Source organism: Vulpes lagopus, chromosome 1, assembly GCF_018345385.1.
Source record: "Vulpes lagopus strain Blue_001 chromosome 1, ASM1834538v1, whole genome shotgun sequence".
NCBI classification, from domain to species: Eukaryota; Metazoa; Chordata; class Mammalia; order Carnivora; family Canidae; genus Vulpes; species Vulpes lagopus.
The window spans coordinates 55,570,434-55,592,434 of NC_054824.1; the positions used below are offsets into that span (position 1 = coordinate 55,570,434).

At 36.5% G+C, this 22,001-nt stretch overlaps 1 protein-coding gene across 1 annotated transcript; it reads left to right on the forward strand.

Moving 5' to 3' along the window:
* The first annotated feature begins 6,247 nt into the window (after positions 1–6,247).
* CRISP2 (cysteine rich secretory protein 2) lies at positions 6,248–19,360 on the forward strand. The gene is made up of 7 exons (XM_041770933.1): positions 6,248–6,319; positions 9,020–9,136; positions 10,024–10,111; positions 14,195–14,340; positions 14,744–14,841; positions 17,172–17,260; positions 19,233–19,360. The coding sequence occupies exons 1-7, from the start codon at positions 6,251–6,253 to the stop codon at positions 19,358–19,360; spliced, it is 735 nt and encodes a 244-aa protein (XP_041626867.1). The 5' UTR covers positions 6,248–6,250.
* The last annotated feature ends 2,641 nt before the right edge of the window (positions 19,361–22,001 follow it).

The window sequence follows — 22,001 nt, forward strand, 5'->3', positions numbered from 1 at the left end:
CGCAAGTGTTTATGTGCAAACGTGCAAAATGCCAACTTTATGTAACCCTGAATGCACTTTTGGCACTACACGGGTCTTGCATTGCGGACTTAAATATCTGTGGGCTTGACCAATCTGCTCTTTAAAATCTGACCTGTGTTAATTCAGGAATTCTTGTCTGAAAAGGAAGGCCTCATTTTTCAACCACCTGCTGTGCTTTTCGTATCCTAGTACTCGGGATCCCTGGGTGGCGCAGCGGTTTGGCGCCTGCCTTTGGCCCAGGGTGTGATCCTGGAGACCCGGGATCGAATCCCACGTCGGGCTCCCGGTGCATGGAGCCTGCTTCTCCCTCTGCCTGTGTCTCTGCCTCCCTCTCCCTCTCTCTCTCTGTGACTATCATAAATAAGTTAAAAAATTAAAAAAAAAAAAAAAGAATATACATATCCTAGTACTCTCTCCATCTTCTTCCTACTATTCAAGCGTGTGAGCAGGCATTTCCTTCCCTCGAGGGAAAGCATGTAGGATTTCGTCAGCGCGACATTACCGGGAGACGGGGCAGTTGTGGGAGTTCGGGCAGCTGATGACTGCGCTGAAGGCACAAAGCGCCGTGACGTCACTCGTGGCTCACACACACCTGCTTGGATGGGTATTTCACTCTCTCTGTCCAAGCAGCAGGCAAGCAGCCAGTCTGGCTGCGTCCCCTCTGTAGGAAGATCTGGGCTCTGGAGCCAGGGTAAGAATTGGAGCAGTGTGGGAAAGGAAATGGCCAGGGCTGGGGAGGTGGGGTAAACATGACAGAGAAAGTTCTGTGAGATGAGAGGTCTTCTGGGCCTCCATGCCTCTTCTGGCACTCCGGTGGGCGCATCGGCTGCTGCAGTGCAGATAGACAACTTTCACTTTTGTTGCTTATCTTCGATCCACCAAAGAGTTTCAAGGTGCCTTTCGATGTTTATACTACGGAAACTCTACCTGTCTTAAAAGAGTCATTCCATTTACGAGAAATGCTCTGATTCATAGCAGAAGCCTGAAGTCATTTGTAAAACAGGGCTTCATGAGGTCAAATTAAGAACCTTAGTTTCTTATTTGTGTTTTAAATGCACAGCCATTAGAAACTGTGTATTGCAAGCAATTAGACTTAGGGCTGTTGACTCTTCTGGACTATTTGTCATCTACTGGCTTCCAGGAAAAGACATGAAGACATAAAAGTGTGACCCCAAGTCCATGTAGTAAATACTATGTGGGTGACCACTTATAAAATTATCTTCTAAAGAGTGCAAATCTGGGCAGCCCTGGTAGCTCAGCGGTCTAGTGCCGCCTTCAGCCCAGGGCCTGATCCTGGAGACCTGGGATCGAGTCCCACGTCAGGCTACCTGCATGGAGCCTCCTTTTCCCTCTGCCTGTATCTCTGCCTCTGTCTCTCTCTGTGCCTCTCATGAATAAATAAATAAAATCTTTAAAAAAAAAAAAAGAGTGCAAATCTAAGGGGAAGTGCCTGGGTGGCTCAGACCCTTAAGTGAGGTTTCTTGATTTCACTCCAGTCACGATCTCAGAGTTGTGGGATGGAGCCAATGTGGGCTTTGTGCTTAGTGCTGGGAGTCTGCTTGTCTCTCTCCCTCTGCTCCTCCCTCTACCCAATCTTTGTCTGTCTCCCACCCTCCTTTTTAAATAAATAAGTAGTTTTTAAAAAAATTTAAGTGTATAAGGATTTGGAAGTCTGGAAAATATGCAGTGATATTCTAAGAAAGTCAAATGAACTTCTTTAAGAAGCCCACTTCTTTGTTATTTAAAGGAAACACCAAGACATCAAAACATAATCTGATCTCAGAAAGATATTATGGTCTTAATGGTGAGATCAAAAAATTACAGGAAGATATTAGAGTAATACTAGAACACAATAAAGTTTGAAGTTTGGGACAGAGATTATTGATACTTCCTATTTATTCTTCCCATCTTTATTTTAAATATTGTCTTTTTCTTTGTTCTAGGATTATGAAACTGAACACCATGATTTTCCTACAGACACCTTAGAACTATGTCATCTCAGTCTTAAAACACCTGTAAGAAAGGGCACGGTACTTTTCCATTAGTAAGTAGCAAGGGGGAGGGAAAATGGAAGCCAACTTTTCAACTACGTATGAATGTGGGTTTTGTAATTGTTTTCACTGATGCAACAAACGTGAGTATAGGTTGAGTGAATGGGGATAGGGAAAAAGGAGACTGGTAGGGAGGAATATATGACATCTTGGTCTATTGAATTGTGGAATCCCAATGAATGATTGCAATCTCATTGAATGAGCTCTACAAAATTATCAGGCTAATAGGTATGTCTGTCAATAAACTGGTGAGACTATGACAGCCCAAATGTTAGATCATTTTCTTAAAGTTATCCAGAGGATTTCCAGTAGAACTGGGCCTTGAATATTTGAATCTCCACTTAGATTATGCTGATTTTTTTTCCTATGAAACCTGGAAGTAAAAACAGATCTTATAGACACTTCTAAAATTACCAATTTAATCAAACAACATGCATTCATAAAAAGATCTTATGAAAACAGCAAACCACTACACATTGTAAAGGATCATAATAAAAATATTAATAATCTCCATTTATTGAGTATTATATGCCAGGCATTGTATTAGGGGTTTTATGTATATAATGCCATTCACTTTTCAAAGCAAAGCTATTGATATGCTAATCCACATTTTACAAAAGAGAAAATGGAAACAGGATTTCCCAAAATTGATGGCTTCCAAAGATTATGCTCTTAACCAATAAATCATAGAAAGTTGGTAACTGAGAAGTAAAGGAATGCTGACCCACAGGAATTGAGCTGTGAGGTAGGATCCTGGTTACCTTCACAATGATTAACAAGTCTTAACTGGTTATTATAAAAATACTAAGCCAAAAAAGCAATATCCAGATTTTAGTGTGTCTGGGAAGAGAGGAAGACTGGTTAGGGAGGGAAGGCATGCTGTATTAACTCATGTTAATTACAATACCACCTCTCATCAGTCAGAATGGTTAGAATTAACAACTCAGGAAACAACAGATGTTGGTGAGGATGTGGAAAAAGGGATACCCTCTTACAGTGTTGGTAGGAATACAAAATGGTGCAGCCACTCTGGAGAGCAGTATGGAGGTTCCTCAAAAAGTTAAAAATAGAGCTACTCTATGACCCAACAATTGCACTACTAGGTATTTATCTAAAGGTATTTATCTAAACATAGTGATTCGAAGGGGCACATGCACTGCAATGTATATAGCAGCAATGTCCACAATCGCCAAACTGTGGAAAGAGCCCAGATGTCCATCAACAGACTAATGGATAAAGAAGAGATGCTAGACTTATGTATATATGAATATTACTCAGCCATCCAAAAGAATGAAATCTCACCATTTGCAACGATGTGAATGGAACTAGAGGGTATTATGCTAAGTGAAATAGGTCAGCCAGAGAAAGACAAATACCATTTGATTTCACTCATATGTGGAATTTAAGAAACAAGATGGATAAACATAGAGAAAAGGAAGGAAAAATAAAATAAGATGAAAACAGAGAGGGAGGCATACCATAAGAGATGAGGAACTCTGGGGAAAAAAAACCTGAGGGCTGCTGGGCAGGAGGTAGATGGGGGAAAGGATAATTGGATGATGGACATTAAGGAGGGCACTTGATGTAATGAGCACTGGGTGTTGTATACAACTGATGAATCAGTAGACTCTACCTCTGAAACTAATCATACAGTATGTGTTAATTAAATTAAATTTACAGTTAAAGTTAAAAAAATAAAGTGATATGTGTATCAGTCTTTGGAAATGCTTTTCTAAAAGATAAGAAATAAAATCCTTCCAGTATTGTGAAAAAAGTAAATGGTAGAATTGAGACTAAGTTAAATATAAAAATAAATTTGAAGAATAAGACTGAAGCTGAGTGATGAAATCTATCGCCACCTTGAAATCAGTTTCAAACTCTTTTCATAGTGTATTCTAAAATTTGCTTATGTTTTAGACAGTGACTGAATAAACATAATCTACTTTCAGAACAAAAGCAATAGGTAACAATTAATGGAATGCAAAAACTATTGAATTGCACACTTTAAATGAATGAATTGTATGGTATGTAAATTATATCTCAGTAAGGTTTGTATTTTTAAAAACTTTAAAAACAAGCTATATGAAAACTAAATAATGTCACAAGCCATGATAGCCAACTAGCAATGAAATTTGAAGATACTAGTATGAAAAATTCTGTTTCAGAAATTTATTGACTTAGATTTACTTGCACAACCTGAATTTTCTAAAACAGAAAAGATGTAACATATATTGTGCTCTAACCTCCTTTCCACCTTCCTTCTTTCTTTAGATAAAGCAAACACTTCATCCTGCTCTGATAACAAACAGTAAGTGATAACTCATTTATTCTAATGTGAATATTTTATTTTCTAGTCATTTATGTTTTGCCAATGCTCAAATTATATATTTAATACATTTATCCATGATTTTCAAAACTTTATGGGTAAATCTTTATTAAGAGAATCAGTTTTTACTCTTTACTCACTTTATATAGTTCATCTTAAAATAAGTAATATAAATAATTCTCAGGTTTACAACTTTGAAACAATTATTTTAGAACTACCTTCACTAGAAGACATGTAAAAGGATGACAAATTGTATATATTATACATACTTCCACATTGATGATTTTTACTGTGAACATGAATGGCTATGTATTAATTCAGGGATTGTTAAAATAAGGAAAGAGTGCCTCCAGTGTACTACAAAAAGATTACTTTTCTCAGGTGAAACTATGTTCCTTTCAATGTGCATTGATTTTGATGTTATACTTGAAGGCTAATTTCTGAAGTTACTTAAGAACTTACCATTGGCATAGGTAAATTAATTGTTCTAATCCTCAATTTCTTCATCTGTAAAATATAGTCATACCCGCCAAGAAATGATGATGAAATTAGAAAGCAAATTTTGCATTACATGGTCAACAAATGTTCAATCTTCTCCCTTTTTTGAGCATTTTATTGAGGAATAAGGGAATATATGGAACAGGTATCAATTGTCTACTGTTTACAAATCAATAAGGCCTAAGAAGTACCACAGAAAAATTATTTAGAATATTCTTTCTCTTCAGGAATTTGGGAGTACCAGTCTCAAAGAATACAAACCAATGCATCATTCCTTTAGTTTATAGAGTAATTTCTATGACTAATGGCCAGAAGATGAGTGGTTTTTTTTTTTTTTAATTGAGTGGACTCATTGCTTAATCTAAAGGATCAAGAAAAGAATTTTTTTGACACACTGAGAAAGGACAACACAGACAACCCAATGCTGGGTGTCTCTTATAAAGTTAATGAGGATATTAAACAAATTTTGTATCAAATCATGGATTCAGAAAATTTGAACAGATTAGATTTTCAACATATTACTTGTAATTTTATTTTTTTTATACTGGGAAATTTGAGATAGAAGTAATAAAATCAAAATAACTTCTAATCCTTCTGCCAGTAAAATAACCACTAATAAAATGTTTGTATATTTATTTTTTTAGATTTATTTATTTGAGAGACAGAACACACCTGCACATGAGCCTGTGGGAGAAGGGTAGAGGGTAAGAGAGAAAGAGTAGGCACAACACTGAGTGCAGGTCACCAACATGGGGTTCGATCCCACAATCCTGAGATCATGACCTGAGCTGAAATCAAGAGTTGGATATTTAACTGACTGAGCAACCCAAGCTCCCTTATACATTTATTTTTGTGTAATCATAACCTTAGAATCTTGATTAGAATCATGTGTAAATAAAAGAACAAGCAATTTTGCTTTTTATAGATCAGAGCAAACCAAGAAATAGTGTACACTGAAAATACATTCTCCCCCCAAATCAGAATGAATAATTAATGAGGTACATTAATTAACCCTGAAGAAGTTTGTTTTTTCCATATTTTTAATGGATTTAAGAGCAATAGAACTAGGTAGAAATATGATGACATGTCCCTAACCTATACAGGTACACTTCAAGAGCATTAGTCAAGTGTTTCAGTTTATTTTTTATTGTCCCTATCAGTGACAAAGTTTGTTCCATTATGGTTTTACTGGCACCAAATAACAATCTTCTCTTGCTACATTTTTTATGAATTTCGGAATTACAGTTCCTTTAAACTAACCAAGGTCACTACACTGGTTTTTCCTCATAGTCAGGGAGCTGTGTACTACATGTTTTAATGCAGACCATTGTTCTCTTTGACTTATTTCCCAGAAATGGCTTTATTCCCAGTCGTGGTGTTTCTGGCTGCTGTTCTGCTTCCATCTTTACCCACAGAAGGAAAGGTAAAGTTAAATTGGAAAATCTTTCTAAAGCTATCCACAAAAGTTTATGGGATGGCTAGGTCCTTTGAGACTAGAAGGGGCAAGAGTGTTTGGTATATCATAAAGTACTCATTGCTAGCTTAGAGCCACCAGTCATATGTGGCTAGTGGATACTTACAATGTGGCTTACATACTGTAACTGTAAAATATACACTAGATTTCAAAGATTTAGTACCCCCCCTCTAAAAAATGAAAGAAAGAAAATATCTCACTAATAACTTAGATATTCAATACATGATGAAACCATATTTCAGATAAATAATTAAATAATGTATTAAGTTCTCAGGGCTGTTGTAAGAAATGAATGCAAGTTGGGTGGACTGGAACAATAGAAATTTATTCTTTCACAGTTCTGGAGGCCAGAAGCCTAAAATCTAGACATCAGTAAGGCCACATTCCCGCTGGTGGAACTAGGAGGAAATCTGTTCCATGTCTTTTAGCTTTGGTGGCTTCGACCAATCACTGTGATAATTAAGCTTGTGGCTATATCACTTATTCTCTGCTTCCCTTTTCACATGATCTCTCCTGTATCTCTTATAAGAATACTTACCATTGGATTTAGGTCCTACTTGGATAATTCAGGGTGATTCAATCTTGAGATCCTTAACTATATCTGGAAAGACTCTTATCCAGTTAAGCTTATATTGACAGATTCTGGGGATTAGGATGTAGATATATTATTTTTATAGACTATTAGCCCACCCATTAAAAATAAAATTTTTTGTTTAAAACAATGTCAATACAATTGAAAAATCATACATCATGATCAAGTAGGATTTATTCAATACTTGTAAAACTATCAATGCAATATGTCACATGAATAAGAAAAAGGATAAAAACCATATGATCATTTCAACAGATTCAGAAAAAGCATTTGACAAAGTACAACATCCATTCATGATAAAAAGTCTCTGCAAAGTAGGTCTAGAGGGAACATACCTCAGTATAATAAAGGCCTAATATAAAAAATTCACAGCCAAAATCATACTCAATGGTGAAAAACTGAGGGCTTTCCCCCTTAAGTCAGGAACAAGTCAAGGATGTCTACTTTCACCACTTTCATTCAACATAGTACTGGAAGTCCTAGCCACAGCAATTAAACAACATAAAGAAATAAAAGGCATCAAAATTGGTGAGAAGCAAAACTCTCACTACCATACACAAAAGAAAACTCAAAATGGATTGAAGACCTAAATATGAGACCTGAAACCATGAAAATCCTAGAAGATAGCACAGAAGGTAATGTCTCTTACATTGGCTGAGGGAACATTTTTCTAGATCTGTCTCCTGAGGCAAGGGAAACAAAAGCAAAAATAAATATTGGGCCCACAACAAAATAAAAAGGTTCTGCACAGCAAAGGGAACAATAAAAAAAAAACTAATAGGTAGCCTCCTGAATGGACAAATATATTTGCAAATGATATATCTGATAAAGAGTTAGTGCCTAAAAAGTATAAAGAACCAAAACAACTCAACGCACACGAACAAATAATTCAATTAAAAATGGACAGAAGGGGGATCCCTGGGTGGCGCAGCGGTTTGGCGCCTGCCTTTGGCCCAGGGCGCGATCCTGGAGACCCGGGATCGAATCCCACATCAGGCTCCCGGTGCATGGAGCCTGCTTCTCCCTCTGCCTGTGTCTCTGCCTCTCTTTCTCTCTCTCACTGTGTGCCTATCATAAATAAATAAAAATTTAAAAAAATAAAATAAAATAAAAATGGACAGAAGACATGAACAAACATCCTCTAAAGAAGACCTATGGATGGCCAATGGACACATGAAAAGATGTTCAATGTCACTCATCATCAGGGAAATACAAATCAAAACCATCAGATGTCAACTCACCCCTGTCAGAGTGGATAAAATCAACAACACAAAAAAAACCAAATTGTTGGCAAGGATGTAGAGAAAAAGGAACCCTTGTGAACTGTTGATGGGAATGCAAACTGGTGCAGCCACTGTGGAAAATAGTGCAGAGGTTTTCCAAAAAAATTAAAAATAGAATTACTATATGATCCAGTAATTTGACTACAAGGTATTTACCCAAAATATATGAAAACACTAATTAGAAAAGATATATGAATCCCTATGTTTATTACAGAATTATTTACATTAACCAAATTATGGAAGCAGCCCAAGTGTCCACTGATAGATGAATGGATAAAGGAGTATATATATATAGATATGTATAGATATATGTAGATACATATATTATATATCATACATACCTGATATTATATTATATATGCTATATTATTGTGTATATACACATAATGAAACATTATTCTGCCATACAAAGGAATAAAATCTTGCCATTTGCAATAACATGGATGGAGCTAGAGAGATAACAGGATTGGAAGGGCCATGAAAAGAGAAAAAGCACAATGAGTTCCCTTGAAACTAGAAATTGGCATCTGTGGCCTCAAAGGAGATTTTAATTTGTCATGCCATGAATTTCATCCTCATTCTCAAAGCTTCAAATTACTTCTTTCGTATTTGTCATAGCTTTGGCTCAGGTTCATTGGCAATGCTTAACAACTAATATTGACTTGAACTGAATGCTTTTTAAAATGATCTTTGCTCTCTTGAATTCACTTATTCATTCTTAAATGCAATTTTAACAAATGTTAGAAGGGTAACTTTAATGTTATTTCCCTTTAGGATCCATCCTTTACTGCTTTGTTAACCACTCAAACGCAAGTCCAAAAGGAGATTGTAAATAAACACAATGAACTAAGGAAATCAGTCTCTCCACCTGCCAGCAACATGCTAAAGATGGTAAGAGGCATCTTAGTGGTGTGAATCAGCAGTGATTAGAGCAGGGAGCTGGTAACTGGCATCTCTGAAGAACCTTGTTTACAAGTTTTGTTTCTGCTTTACTATTTCATTTGACCTGTGTAATGTGGGCAGAGCAGAAACTAATTTTCCTTATAATGGTTAAATAATTTGTCAAGGTTACAGGGCTCTTAAGTTGGGAAGGCAAAATTAGAAGCCAAATCTTCAGACATCAAATATGAAGTCATTGCAATTTTATTCACTATCTACCCTAGTCTAAAACAAAGGAGGCCCCTTTCCTTCATGCATTTTATTCTTTTTAAGTAATCTCTATGCCCAATGTGGGGCTCGAACCCCAACATCAAAAATCCCATTCTCTACCAACTGAGCCAGCCAGACACCCGTTAAAGTCCCTTTTCTGTCAAAATCAGTGCCATTTAGAATACATAACAGCCCACTTTCCAGGATATAGTCCATAAAAACTACATATTTCCCATCTGAATGCAATGGGCTGCAAATGAAATAGGGAATAATCTAGGCCTGCTTATTACTAAGAAACTATAATTCGAAGTCTTTACATGTTGGATATTTAGAGTAGCCCCATCACTAAAAACACCACATGTGGTTCCTATACTATCATGTTATTAGATATTAGATATTTCTCTTAGTAGACACATCATTTATGAACTTCTCCTCATTTGGAAATTGGTGCTGGAGCAAAAAACACACGCACATACCTCGCTAACAAAAAGGTTTCACACCACTGATGATTATGTAATATATCAAAGAAGTTTAAAGTAGTACATATCAATCTACCAATCAGATCATGGAACTATATGTTTCATTAAAGTTGATTCTTTAAAGTGTTTTTTTTTTCTTATGACATTTAGGAATGGAACAGAGATGCAGCAGCAAATGCCCAAAAGTGGGCAAACAAGTGCACTTTAGAACACAGCGTGCCAGAGGACAGAAAAACCAGTATGTAAATGAGTAAATATTTGTTTAATAAATGAACAAATGTAATAATATTGGAAACATCAAATAGAATAGAGCATTCTGGGATGTTCTAAAAAGACTTAGAATATAAGTGTTGCTTATACTGCTCCTTTAAATTTCTTATTGTTATCATTTATTTTTAGAAAGAGAGAGTGCAAGCAGAGGGGAAAGGAGTAGAGGGAGAGGGAGAGAAAGAATCTCAAGCAGGCTCCACACTGAGCACAGAGCCCAATGCAGGGCTTGATCTCACGACCTGATCATGACCTGAGCTGAAATCAAGAGTCAGATCTTAACAGACTGAGCCACCCAGGTGCCCCTGTAGTTCTTTTAAAATTAAAGTATCTGTAGAGGGAGAGAGAATTATAGGTACTATTTTGTGCTTGTTAATCATTTACATTATGCAAATAACAGCTGAAACAATACTTCATTTGTTCCTCCCAACCAGCTCATGAGTCAACAGGTCATGTACTATCATTTCTCCAAATTTAAAGATGAGAAGAGGCCAGAGGAGGAATGACTTCCTCAAGACACAATCTGAAGTGTGTCATATACTGGAAAGTTAATCAGGCTTATTGATTTCTAATCCACTGCTCTTTTTTGTGATATTGTATAGCTGTTTGGTGTTTTTATATCTCTTCTTTTGTATTCATAAGATATACTAAATAAATTATGGTGATTTATTCCTGAATTTTTCTCTAAAAATACTTAAATTTTTAAAATCATGATAAATAATTTGGGTTTGTTGATTCATTTTTGAATTTTTGAATCCTTATCAAATATTATCAATACTATGAAAGAAAAAAAAGTTTTGTGCATAAGCCTTACATAAAATATTGATATTATTAGGCACCTGAGTGGCTCAGTGGTTGAGTGTCTGCCTTCAGCTCAGGTCATGATCCTGGGATCCTGGGATCGAGTCCCACATCAGGTTCCTCACAGGGAGCCTGCTTCTCCCTCTGCCTATGGCTCTGCCTCTCTCTCTGTGTGTCTCATGAATAAATAAATAAAATCTTTAAAAAATATAAATATTTATATTAGCAACTATAATCTATATATAGGCAAGCTCAATTTGAAAGCAATGAATTTTTACCTGTAATGTCATTACAATTATTATTTATATTGTTAATGTTGTTCTGTTAATGGAATTATGAAGAGAATGACTGCATTCAGTAGAAGATTAAAACAAATGGTCTTAAAGATGCAAGTTTACTATTAGATTCTTAGTTTCTTTTATCCATATTAAAAGAGATAGCCAAAAATATCTTGTACTCTCTTTAAGCAGCATATAGACATTATTTTTCAAGCTACAAGATATAAATAGTAATTGAGAGCTTGAAAAGATAGAGAGAAGTTTCTGGGCATCAAGTCACTTCTTTCTTTTTATTAATTTTATTGTGATAAGAACACTTAACATGAGACCTACACCCTTAACAAATAATTAGGTCTACTAAACAATATTATCGACTTAGGTACAATGTTGTATAGCAGAATTTATTCATCTAGAAAGTATTCATCTTGCTTACCTGAAACTTTATGCCCATTGACTGGTAATTCCCCATTTCTCCTTCCCCCCATCCTTGGATATCACTGTTCTACTCTAATTCTATGAATTTGGCTATTTAAGGTACTTCATATAAATGGGATCATGCAATTGTTGTCTTTCCATGACCGGCTTAATTCACTTAACATCATGTTTTCAAGATTCATCCACATTGTCTTACTCAATTATTGCAGAATCTCCTTCTTTTTTAAGGATGAATGACATCCATGGTGTATATATGTGTGTCATTTTGTTCCTCCATTCATCTGTCCATGGATTTTAGTTTCCATATACCGGCTATTGTGAATAGTGCTGCAACGAATATGAAGAATGCTAATATCTCTTCAAAATCCTGATTTCAATTCTTTTGAATAAATACTCAGAGGTGGCATTACAGGACCATTTGGTAGTTCTACTTTTAATTTTTGGAAGAACTTCTATGCTTTTTTCCACAGCAGCTACCCCATTTTTTTGTGCACCAAAGGTGTACAGGATTCCAGTTTCTTCACATCCTTATCATCACTTGTTGTCCTTTTCTTTCCCCATTATAGACATCATAAAAGATATAAGATGATATCTCATTGTGGTTTTGATTTGCATTTCCCTGTGATGAGAAATATTGAGTACCTTTTTACATACCTGTTGGCCATTTGTACACTTTAGAGAATGTCTATTAAAACTGTGGTCAGAAAAGATCTATTGTACATTCCTCAAGCAACTTTCTGAAAAAAGACAGATCTTTGGGCATTCCATCCAACTTTTCCCTTATCTAAGAAGAGGCTAGAACTTGGGATTTTTATCTGCTCACTCAGTGCTGAACTAGTAAGGGAAGCTATGGCAACTATGAACCCAAATCTCTGTTCTCATGGCTCCAAATCTTGGTTATGCTAGATCTGTTAACATTCTTAGAGAGGCAAGTCAGAAGTCAATTCTTCAAGCAGTATCTGGAAAACCTGTGGCATTGGATGCACAGGCCAACTTTTTCCCACCCAAGGGGGAAACAGGCAGCAGTGGTGTTGTCTTCTTGCTCTGTGCTGAGCTGGGGAGAGGATCATTGGCATCTACCAATCCAAACCACCATCTCTGCTCTCACCCAGGGTGCAGCACTGTAACTATGCCAAACCCATCAGAGCTCCAAGACTGGCAAGACAGATATCAGGTCTTTAGGCAGTCTTAGAGAAATTGGATCATTGGACACATCAATCAACTCTTTGCTTCCCCAGGAGGAAGCTGAGAACTGTGATTTTTCAATTACTTGCTCTGTGTTGAGCCAAGGGGAAGAAATGTGGTACTTACCGCCAATGCCACCATCTCCATTCTGGTCCAAGGGGCTAGCCTCTGCCTGACTGTCAGAGTTGCAAGAAGCCAGACAACTGGCAAGCTTCCTTACAGAAGGTTGGAACACTGGACACATGAACCAATTCTTTGCTTCCCCTGGGAGAAGCTGGGAGCTAGGGGACACCTTCCTGATCAGATGACAGGCACTGAGCTGAACATAGGCATTCTAGCAAGAGGGTGTCCCAGTTTCCCTGCAGGGGCAGTGAGTCTGGGTTCATATTCTCCCAGGGTAACTTTGGATTTCCCTCAAGGGCAAATTGTTCAGGAATTGCTGCTGGATCAGGGTGTTTGTTAGAGGAAGGAGAGTCCAGGGCTTCCTACTCCACCATCTTGTTGATGTCACCATCTGCAAGGCTCTTCTTTGCCTAATAAGATTTGGCCTTAGGACATTCTGATTTAGTGATTAAGAGAGGACCCAAAAGCTTTGAAATCTGCCATCTATCCTGATGTCAGTTGCCTCTTAATTGGAGCCCTTAGAGACTGCTTGTAGAACTTTTTTCCAAGTGCACGCAAAATCATAATCATAAACACTTAGAAAGGGTCCGATATGTGCAAAATCTCTGGTGAAGGCAGACAATAGGAAGAGAAAAAGAAGAAAAAGTTGGTCAGTGTCTTTTGCAAATTTACAGTACAAAGCTGAGAGCACAGGAGACATTACATATGTGAAGAATTTAGCATAAAAAAGAATTTATCTCTGATACTCCAGAGGATTATTAAAGCATAAGGTCTTCTTAACCTATTCCAAGTTTTGCATGTTGATGACAACCTCAGCATGCTAGACAGATCTGTCTTAAAATATTTATTTATTTATTTATTTTAGAGAGAGAATGTGTGTGAGTAGAGGGCAGGATCAGGGAGAGAAGGAGAGAGAGAGAGAATCCTCAAGCAGACTCCCTGTTGAGTTGGAGAGCCTGATGTGTAAGGCTCAATCTCAGGACCCTGAGATTATGACCTGAGCTGAAATCAAGAGTCAGTTTCTTAACCCACTAAGCCATCCAGGTTTACCAAGACAGATCTGTCTTCTATTCAGCTTTAGGGCTGAGAAATACAGAAGCCTTTTTATTATGTATTAACAGTTATGAGCATAGGCACTGTGTTTGAAGGGCAGCATCCTTGTGTTCATATAGTTGATTTCTTTTGCCATTGCATGTTTATTGTTTCTTCAAGAACAATCCATTCCTCTTTAGGTACAAAATGTGGTGAGAATCTCTATATGTCAAGTGACCCTACCCCCTGGTCAGATGCAATCCAAAACTGGTATGAGGAGCGCCATAATTTTGTCTATGGTGTAGGACCAAAGAGTTCTGATGCAGTTGTTGGACATTACACCCAGGTAAGAATGAAAATACTTCCATCACAAATGCTTTAATATGAAAGCATCTCTGAATTATGACCAGGTCCAATGTTCAATTTGGGTAAGAGCCTGAATAGATATAATAGTCTTGGCTGGTACTTCATCTAGAGCTGTCATTTTTTTCCATTGCTGGCATAACTCTTGGGAAGGAAGCATGTTCTATACTTTTTCAGAATTAGAAATGGATAAAATAGTTAGTGGACATTAATATACAATATTTTAGAATTTGTGATTTGTTTCAATAATTGAACTAATTATTTTTGAAGGGTACCTGGCTACAGACTATAATAGTAACATTTTTTTGGTTTTACATTTGCCACTATTTTTTTTCAATATTTTCCCTCTTTAATGTACTTTCATATATTCCTTTCTGGATTTGTAGCTTGTTTGGTACTCTTCTTATCGTGTTGGATGTGGAATTGCCTATTGTCCCAATCAAGAGAGTCTAAAATACTACTACGTTTGCCAATATTGTCCTGCGTAAGTATATACCTTAGAGGGTAGTGCAATACCACTAAATGCAATTTAATATTTGAAAATTCTTGTATAGTAAACAAACTAGAATATAAAACATAATTCAGTGAAGGGAAGGAATAAATCCTTTTTTCATTTTAAAAATCATTGCATAGTTCATATGCAATGTCAATGCAATTAGTTTTAGGTGTTTAACATAGTGACAGGTCTCTACTTTATGCTATGCTCACCACAAGGGTAGCTATCATCAGTTTCCATCCAATGCTTTTATACCATTGACTATAGTCCCTGTGCTGTACTTTTTTATCCCCATGACTCATTTATTCCATAACTGGAAGCCTGTATCTCCCACTCCCCTTCAACTCTTTTGCCCATCTTCCCATTCCTCCCCCTCTGGCAAATACCAGTTTATTCTTGTACTTATTATCTGTTTCTGCTTTTTATTTTATTTTTTAGAATCCTCATGTAAGTAAAATCATATGGTATCTGTCTTTCTCTGTCCAACTTATTTCACTTAGCATAATACCCTCTAGGTCCATCCAGAAGGAATAAATCTTTGGAAATGCTTTTAAGTTGAGATACATTCAAATTATCATGGAAGAGACTACGTTCTCCATTCCAAGTACAAAATCTGAAGCTCTCTGTCCTCAGTTACAAAGTGACATCTTTTCTCTCAGTCATCTTTCCCTTGGGCTCATGGCTATCCATGAGCATGGGTAGTGCACATTTCCCTAGATTTGATAGCATCAGTTCTCACTAACTTCATACTCTAGAGAATGGCAGCTTAATAGATAAGCAAGGGCAGGTAGTGGAATGATAAGTAGGGGATGACAGATTTCGGCTCTTCCTGTTAAGATATTCCTTGCCCTGCTTATCTAAAAAACCACCTACATTATTACCATCACAGATGATTCCTTCTTTTGGGTCTCAAAGGTTTTTCAAGAGATCTTTAATGTGCTTCAGAGTCCACAAAAGAACATCTTCAGTGTTTGGTTTTCAGAAGTTTTCACCAATTTCTCCACAATGAACCATGCTTTAAGGTCCTAGCTTGCAGCAGGAAATATGTTTTTTCATCAGGGATCATGTTTGAACTTACCCATAATAAATTATGTGGCTATAATGAAAATCTAATCTCAATATATCTATTAACCTTAATCTCTTTCAATGTCTGAAATTCCTTGCCACTGGAGTCAAGGAGGCCCCTAAAACCAGGCTCCTACAGGATTTATTTTTAGACTGTAGGTAACTTGAGCATATGCATCTCCAGGGTGAGAAGCAGACCTCCAATGTCATTTTACTGCAGGCACTTACTAGGGTTTAGTAGAAAGAATTGAAATCCTATAATAGTGCATCCACTGGCTGGCTCGAAGAGAGGAGGATCTGGAGCCAGGCATCTGAGGTGAGAGTTGGAGTGAAGCAGTGGTGAGAGAGCTTCCAGAACATGTTTGTATCTTTCACATTTTTCCAGAACTTCCATAATATGTTTTTGTCTTACCCACATTTCTTATACATGTTCACCTATATTCTGTGAAGGAACTGAGTTTCAGATGCATGGCCTTGTGTTCTTGGCTCACTTGACATACTGAGATTAGACTCTCTTGTATTTCAGATGAACTAAGTGGCCAGTAGTAATGATTACCAGTGAGTTGTAAGTAACTGTATGTGATTGCACTCATGCTTGTCAAAACTTTTCAATGAACATTCCCTTTTTGGGAAACATAAAAATTTCTCACATACCAACTCTAGAAACTCACAAATTTCTTTCTTTCTCTGTCCCAGTAACACATACCACTACTTAAATATCAATACCTCCATCTGGAAGGTAAAATTATATGTATTTATGTACTGGAGCTTTACTGTTTCTGGTTTCTATTAGAGAAATTTTGTATTTTATTATCTTTTAGATATAAAATGATGTTGTAACATTAAACAGTTTTTTCCAAACAGCAACCTCCTGCTTCCCAGGAGTTCTTTTGGCTGTCTGATGGATATGTTCTACCTCTAGCTAGCACATAGGGCTGTACTGCCTTATCAATTTGACTGAATCTGTTGGCAGATGACGAGAATGTTGCCACATGGAAAGATACTCTAGGTACTTAAGACTCCAATTAATCTGATTTAGTTGCTCAGCCTGAAGAATTATAGTCAAGAAGATGGGTCAATATGTGAAGTATTTTCTTAATTTGAATGTTACCTGAATTGCTCACTAGGAGTTGTAATTTTTTCAGTTTTTTTTTAACGTAACTGAAAATATTTAGTAATTTGTACTGCTCTTGGGGAGTATAAGCTAAACTATAAAGTGACAAATATTTGACATTATGTATTTTAAATTTCAGTGGCAATAATGTGAGTAAAAAGAATAACCCTTACCAACAAGGAACACCTTGTGCTAGTTGCCCTGGTAACTGTGACAATGGACTATGCAGTAAGTTTGAAGTGATTGCCCTGCTATTATAATAAAAGTTTGATATTTCATTTTCTTTTCATGGGTAAGAAATCTGCTAAAGTAACCAACATAAATAATATCTTTATGGAGAAGACAATTATGTTACAGAACAGTGTGTGTTTATGTAAACATTTTACACACTTTAGTAACCTACATATTATTTGTAACAAAAAGAATATTACCATATGTAAGATAATGAAAGATCTACTGTCAACATATTTTTGTGACTATGCATGGCCCATTAATATTAATTATACATATTTCTGGTAAATCTTTCATTTCATCAAAGTTAGTGACATTATGTCAAAAGTCCTATTTTGAAATGCAAGTCTGTAGGTGTAAGATCACAATATAGCTCAATCTAGACAGGCAAACCAAATATTGTGTTACTTTTGTGCTAAGAATTCATTATGCCAACTACTTTTTTTCTATAGTATAATTAGAATCATAATATTTAACTTAATAACCACTTTCCCTATAATTTGATAGTAGTTTACTGCACATTTTTAATGACAAAATCAAATCTATATATAATGTTGGCTCACAGAACCCACAAAAATATTGTTGCAAATGAAGAGACTAAAATAAATGTCATATATGTAATTTCTAAAGTTTTAGTGAAAAGAAATAAAAATAGCTGTTAGCTTTTTATGGTTGGAATACTTTTATAAAAATTATTATGAATAATAGAGGGGATGAATCTCATTCATTGAGATTTTTACCCTTCAACTGCATTCATCATTGGTCAACATTCTTACTGACTGAACTATATAGCTATAATTCAGAATATTGATTATATTAAAGCTATAAAATCAACTAAAGAAGGAAAAAAGTTACATATTTATAGCTCTTCTGAGTGCTATTTGGTAAGAAGCTTGGAATTTATCTATTATCAATAAGCACTCAATTGAAAGATTTTAAATAAGAGTGACAGGGACAGAACTATGTTTTATAAAGAGCTTTCTAGCAATATTATAAAAAAAAACAATTGGATGGAAGCCAGCTAGAAAACCACTGAAATCCATGGGGAAAAAAAAAGGTCTCTTTAATGCATTGCTGACAAAATAAATGAAGAAAACTGGACAAGGTTGGAAAACAAGGAATAGAATAGCCAGTATTTGTTACCTGTACTGACTGAGTGCTAGTCAGAAGTAGGGAAGAAAGAATTCAAACTGGTCCAGTTATTGGCCTAAATTACTGAGTTGTCAGAGAGCCTTTTCTCTGAGATTGTGGGAAGGGTAGAGGGAGACCACACCCAAAAATTGTCAGCCTTGTAGGTGGTATGATGCATTTAGCTTGAGATTTGTTGAGATTGTAGCCCCTAGGGAGGATCTAAGAAGAAATACGAGAAGAAAAGAAGACATATTATCATGGTTTTGCATCTTTATCTTCCCATATAAATTTCTTTCTTCAGAAAGAAAGCACTGGAGTCTGAAGCAGTGCTCTTCAATAGTATGAAATGAAGGAAATGTTCTCAATCAGCATGTGTCTTACAAGTAGTCAGTAGTCACATGTGGCCCTTTAAACACTTAAAATATGGTTGTAAGATTAAGGAACTAAATTGTTTTAAAAAAGGAACGAAATTGTTTACTTTGTCTAATTTAGAATAATTTAAATTTAAATATCTGTATTTGACTAGCGGTTCTCATATTAGACTGCATGTGGAGAGATTTATTTATATTTATCTAGCTTTCTTGGCTAAGGGAGAAAAATGGTGAAATTTATTCTAGAAACATACTACCAAGTTCAAAATTTTTTAAAATGGTGGTTTAATCAGTGGCTTCAACTAAGGCACCTGATATGTCCCTCAAGAAAGGGTAAGCCCATCATTGTGTAAGTGATGTTGATTTGTTTTGTCCAGTTCTACCTGTCTCGTGTACTTTGAATGTATGGATTGTTCTGCTCTTAGTGAGGAAAATGATAATGAGGAACTCATTTTTTTTTCTCACAGCCAATAGTTGCGAGTATGAAGATCTGCTTAGTAACTGTGATTCTTTGAAGAAGACAGCTGGATGTGAGCATGAATTGCTTAAGGAAAAGTGCAAGGCTACTTGCCTATGTGAAAACAAAATTTACTGAGATGCCCAGGGTGCATTGCACAGGACAAAGTGAAGAAGGTTACATCATTGAATTGACACATACCACAGGGAAAATTATAGGCATGTTAGTTACAAATACGGTTCCACACTGTAAGGCATCTTATTCTCTTGGATCTATAGAAATCTCTTTCATACAGCAATTTACACGAATAGCATAGTCGATGACGACAGCTTTGGACTTTGATAAAAATTGTGTACTTTAAACTTAATGAATAGAATCAAGTTGAGAATTTTAAAGGTTGTAGAACCATAGACCTTTGGTCACTAGAACTTTGAATTAAAATGGAGAAGTACATGTTTCCTCAAACAACATGCAAAAAAAAAAAAAGAGAAAGAAAAAGAGAGAGAAAGACACTGTAACATCATTGTCATTCCTGCTACATGAATTTTTACTTGGATAAAAAATAAAATTCAAAAATTGAAATCTACCTTTGTCTTATGATCTCCTCTTTAAACAAAATTATCTTTTAGAATAGAAACCTGTGAGCCTAGTACTGCTTCTTAAGTCTGCAAAGACAGAATGATATTTAAATAACTCATCTTTTCTCTTTTTTTCCATTACATGTTCCTGCTTGTTTTCTTTTTAACATTTATAGTGTGTAATATATAGTTTACTTGTTGGCCTATTCATTGACATAATTTATGACACACATATTTGTTGAAGATCTCCTACGTGTGAAACACTGCCGAGTGCTGGGGAATACAGCTGTGAAGTGAACAAGAGAGGCAAGATCCTACGAGAATATGACCTTTCTGAAGATAAGGCCTGGAGCTGAGGTTGGTCAGCTTGGCAGGGAGCCTCGTATCAAAGGTTCCCAGACCTAGGGAGGAGCTGCTGCTGCTCACATGCTGAGCTGCCTAGGCCTGGAGGATGTGAAGGTGGTAGAGTGTGAATATTTACTGTGTCTTTTCTTATTTCTGTGCTTCACTCAATTGCAGTATCCCTCATCTAGAATCCTTGGCTCTTGTGAAGGTATTTTTGTAAGTGTTGTCTTTGGGTGGGAGATGAGTGCTAGAAATTTCTATGTTGCCATTTTGTTGACATCACCCTGTAACCAACACTGACATTTTAAATGCTTACCTATATCATTGAAGTTTTACCAAATATCTTCATGGGATAACATATAATGATTACAGTCATTTTATAACAGAGGAAGTTGAAGTTTGATCTGCTGTCACTATAGATCAGTTTGCATTTTCTAGATTTATATAAGCAGAATCACAGTGTGTACACTTCTGTCTTCTTTCACTTAGCCTAATTACTTTGAGATTCATCAATACTGTTGGTTTAGCCAGTTAGGTTTTAGCCATTACACATAAATTGACTATGGATGCTCATGTGTAAGTCTTGAAGAGACTGGCTTTCTTTTCTTGTGGGCATATAGAAATGGAAAGGCTGGATCATGAGATAGGTGGATAACTTTTAAATATGTCTTCAGATTCTTGTACATCTTCTCAACATTTTCTAATTTCTTTTTTTGGGTCCATGATAAATTGGAGAGTTACTTTTTGAATACACTGCAAAAGTCTGGATCAAACTTCATTTTTAAAAAAATATGGACATCAATTTTTCTACTGCAATTTGTTGATAAGACTATTCTTTCTCCATTGAGTTGTCTCTCCACCACTGTCAAAAATCAACTGTCCATATACAACTGACCCTTGAACAACATAGGCCTAGGCAGCTCAGCATGGACCATGGGGGAAATAGAGTGAAGTGAGCACTTGACTTGACCACAGATCTCAGAGTTGGCCCATCTCAGCACCAGGTCACCTCTTGAAGCACAAGGGGGCTCCCTGTGGACTCTGGCAAACGCTGCCTCCAGCTCACACCAGTGTTGCTGGATCCAGAGGCCCCAACTAGATCCCAAAGCTTGAGGTAGCATCCTTGACTCCAAACTCCCAGCTGACCCCCATGAACCTTGTCTGCTGATCTATCTTGGATTCTGTAGGCTTCCACAGCTCCAGGGGGCTCCTATGGCTCCAGAATCGTGGCAGGCTCCTTCAACCCTAGGCAGTTCCAATGGCATCAGTCTTCCATCAAGCTCCCGAGAATTTTGGTTCCCAGCTCATCCCAGCAGCAGCTTCTCCCTAGGTCTGGGAACCTTTGATACGAGGCTCCCTGCCCAGCTGACCAACCTCAGCTCCAGGCCTTATCTTCAGAAAGGTCATATTCTCGTAGGATCTTGCCTCTCTTGTTCACTTCACAGCTGTATTCCCAGCACTCGGCAGTGTTTCACACATAGGAGACCTTCAACAAATATGTGTGCCATAAATTATGTCAATGAATAGGCCAACAAGTAAACTATATATTACACACTATAAATGTTAAAAAGAAAACAAGCAGGAACATGTAATGGAAAAAAAAAGGGAAAAGATGAGCTATTTAAATATCATTCTGTCTTTGCAGGCTTAAGAAGCACTAAGCTTCATAAGTTCATATGTGGGATGCATCTACTCCACGCAGACTCCAGCTGCGTATATTGCCATCCTACTAGATGCTAAAACAGCTGAGAATGAGGTAGAAAGATGTATGTTAAATTTTAAGTTTACTTGTGAATTTTTGTGGAAATTAATGGACTATGTAGGTATATAATGAAAATATTGGAAGTACAAAAATG